Genomic DNA, 3,187 nt, shown 5'->3' with positions numbered 1-3,187 from the left:
CCACCCGCCAGACTGGGGGGACTCCGGGGACCTCCTGCTTGATGCACTTTAGGCTGAATTCCCTCGGGAAGAGCCAGAGAGACCCTGAGGCCAGGGAGCCCGCAATGGCCGGGGTCACCCACCCTGCACCCCCAGAGCCCCCCAGCCTGTATGTAGCACCCCCTGGGCACCGGACTGGTTGGGATCTGGGACGGTTCCTCATTTCTGGGGTTGTTTTGGGCGGGTTTTTTGGTTTCTTCTTTTTCTTTCTTCCTGGTTGGATGTTTCAGATCTGAAATAAACGTGGGATTTCTGAAGCGCTCTGGGCTGCTGGGGCTCCTGGCGGTGTGATGGGGCAGGGCGATGGGTGCCGGCGCAGGGAGGGCACCCATGGGTGCTGCTGGGCTGGGAGGTGGGCAATGGGGGGCGCCTGGGGTCCTCCAGCAGCCCCAAACCTGGAGCCCCTTCCTGGCCGTTCTCGTGTGCCCCATCCCTGTCTAGACATGGGTCCTGCTGTGGGTCCTGACCGTGCTGTGGGTCGTTACGAGCTCCCAGTGGATTTATTCCCCTCTCCTCAATCCCGGGCCCTGATATGCCGTGTTGGCATTTGAGGAATGGTTTAAGGCCATTCACCTTACAAAGAGCCTCGATGGGGAGAAGCTTCCCAAAAGCGTTTTCACCTGGATTAACAACAAATCCAGGGGGAACCAGGATCCAGCCTGTGGCTGGAGGCTCCAGGGTGTCGGGATGGGGATCCTGGCAGGGAGGGGAGCACCTTCATTCACCCCACGGTGGGCTCTGGCCCTGGGTGTCCCCCTCCTGTGCTGAGGGACAATTTGCTGGTGCAAAGCCCGTAGCAATGGAGCTGCGCTCGGAGCGGCCCCATTAATGGATCCCATCCCGGGGGATGCATTTTTAATGGAAAATAGATTAAACCAATAAATACAACCAGGGGGAAGCTCTCGGAGCTGGGAGAGCATGGGGCAAAGGTGCTGCCCCTGCCATGGGGTCCCCTTTCCATGAGGAGCCCATCCCTGGGGCATCAGGGCTGGAGCACATCCCCCTGGAGCCCTGTTTGACTCCCCCATCCAGGGGGAAAACACATTTCCTTGTGCCTGCATGGGATCTCCCGCCCTCTGGATGCACTCCCCAGCAGCAAGGGGGGGACACCCCGCGTTGGGGGTGCCGGGAGGAATGGGCTGTGTTCCACTGAACCGGGGTTGGGTTTGTTCTTAATCTCATGTAATTTGTCAAACAAACTGAAGTGAGCGTCCAAATGAGGAATGGGAATGGGAAGCGCTGCTCAGCAACGGAATCACTGCGGCGGCCTTGCCGGAGGGGGCTGCACCTGGAATGAGGCTTTATTCATCTCCATAAGCAAAGTTTTGGGGGTTTATGGGGTGGTGTTTCCAAAGGCCTTGAGATGTGTTTCTCTGTGTATATATATATTTAACCAGGTTTGTTATAGATGCTGTGAATAAACATAAGGGGGCACAATGCAAAAGAGGACAATTGAATTTGCTGGGAAATGCAATAACATAAGAGCAAAAATAGATAAAAGGAATAATGTGATTCCAGAGCTCGGCGTTTCAAAGCTGCTCAGTTTTAATGGGAATTGGGAGAAGGGAATTCTGGCAGGTTTGGAGATGGCAGCTCCCAATGCAGGAGCATGGGGGGATCCCAGTCCCGCTGCCCCTCGCACGGCTCTGCCATAGCTGGGGATGGCTCATTGTGGCTGCTCCTCGCTAAGGGAGGGAAAGGATCACTGGGAATAGGAATGTAAAGGCTCTTGCTGTGTGAGTGCTGTGGTGGGATGAGGGAAGGTGCTGTGGGAGGTGGGAAGTGGGAGGGAGAAGGACCCTGTGTGGGGCAGAAGGAACCAGGCAGCAAATGCAGGGCTGGGAGTTTGCAGGGCTGGGGTTGGCACAGCACCACACTGGGGTTTGGGATGGGAAGGGAGGGAGATGGAAAAGGTGCTGCAACTGGTGTGGGATGGTCTCAGCTCCACCCCTGCCCCATCCTCATCCCTGTCTTCATCTCCATCCCTGTCTCCATTCTCATCTTTATTTCCATGCCTGTCCCTATATGTGTCCCTGCCCTGTCCTCTTCCAGTTCCCACCTCCATCCCCCTTCTCGTCCTGTCCCCATCCCATCCCCATCCCTGTCTCTGTCCCTCCTCACCCTGTCCCCATTCCCATCCCCAGCCCTGTCCCCCAAGAGCTGCCAGAGGACGCGGGCAGCGCCCAGCGAGGCTGCGCCTTGGCAGGGGCCCAGAAGCTGCTCATTTCCCTAAAAGCTTCCTGATAAATTACTTGGGCTCTGGCTCTATAACCAGCACTCTGGCTGGTGCCGGCTCCCCACTGCCCACCCCGGGCGCCCGGGCTCTGCCGGGGATGCTGAGCACATCCATCCCTGCAGCATCCTGTGGGAGCCGGTACCAGCCATGCGGGAGCACGGAGGGAGCCGAGAGCCTTGTCCTGCTCCTGGTTCTCTGCAAAGAGCCTTTTCTCCCCGGCAGAGCCCGCACCAGCTGCATCCCGCCCCTGGCAGTGATACATACCATCATTACATCTCCTGACACCACGCTGTAAAATACACCCCCATAAAACCCTGGAATTTACAGGTTCCTCAAGTACCTGGGAGTTACGCGCCTCCGGGAGCACACGACACCCCTGTGAGTGACGTGATGCTTGGCCCCGGAGCTCACAAAGCTGTTACAGGACCCCCAAACGTCATTGCCCCCCTGGCCAGCCCCCCTCAGCCCAGGGCATGGCAGGGGATGCTCCACATCCAGCTGGATCCGGAGGTTCTGCATCACGAGCAGCGTGGAGGGGCTGTGCCTGCGGTTGTGTTTCACCGTGGGTTCCATCCGGGGTTGGGGTTTGCAGCTCGCCCAGGAGCTGCCCGGTGCTCCCGCCTGGCGATCCCGCCTGCTCCGCCGGACATGGGCTCCTCTCGCACACCTAAGCTGGATGTGAGAGCAGTTTTTGAGCTGTGATTGTTGGGTAAAGCAAGAGCTGCCCATCCCGGGATGCTCTAAACACATCATGACCAGAGCACATGGAGCAGGGCTGGGGGGTGATGGTCCCCAAGCACAGGCAAGGAACTGGGCGGCATTTTGAAGGCTGATAATGAAAGAGCCAGCACACACGTTGCCATCCTCCTCGGAATGTCCATGGGAGATGTGGGAATGTCGGCTTTGCCTCTT

The 3,187-nt window shown here is 58.2% G+C and overlaps 1 protein-coding gene across 1 annotated transcript in view; it reads right to left on the bottom strand.

Annotated features, from left to right (window-relative positions):
- Window positions 1-2,832: 2,832 nt before the first annotated feature.
- The window catches only part of LOC104409595 (zinc finger matrin-type protein 5-like), a gene marked incomplete at its 5' end in the record, with an annotated part of 5,731 nt that continues 5,376 nt past the window's right edge, over window positions 2,833-3,187 (bottom strand). The window contains one exon of the mRNA XM_010019508.1: window positions 2,833-2,947. Within this exon, the coding sequence (XP_010017810.1) occupies window positions 2,833-2,947 (115 nt within the window). The remainder of the gene's footprint in view (window positions 2,948-3,187) is intronic.

This window comes from Nestor notabilis, unplaced genomic scaffold, assembly GCF_000696875.1.
Source record: "Nestor notabilis isolate BGI_N333 unplaced genomic scaffold, ASM69687v1 scaffold11658, whole genome shotgun sequence".
Taxonomy (NCBI): domain Eukaryota; kingdom Metazoa; phylum Chordata; class Aves; order Psittaciformes; family Psittacidae; genus Nestor; species Nestor notabilis.
This window is presented reverse-complemented; position numbering and strand designations above follow the sequence as displayed.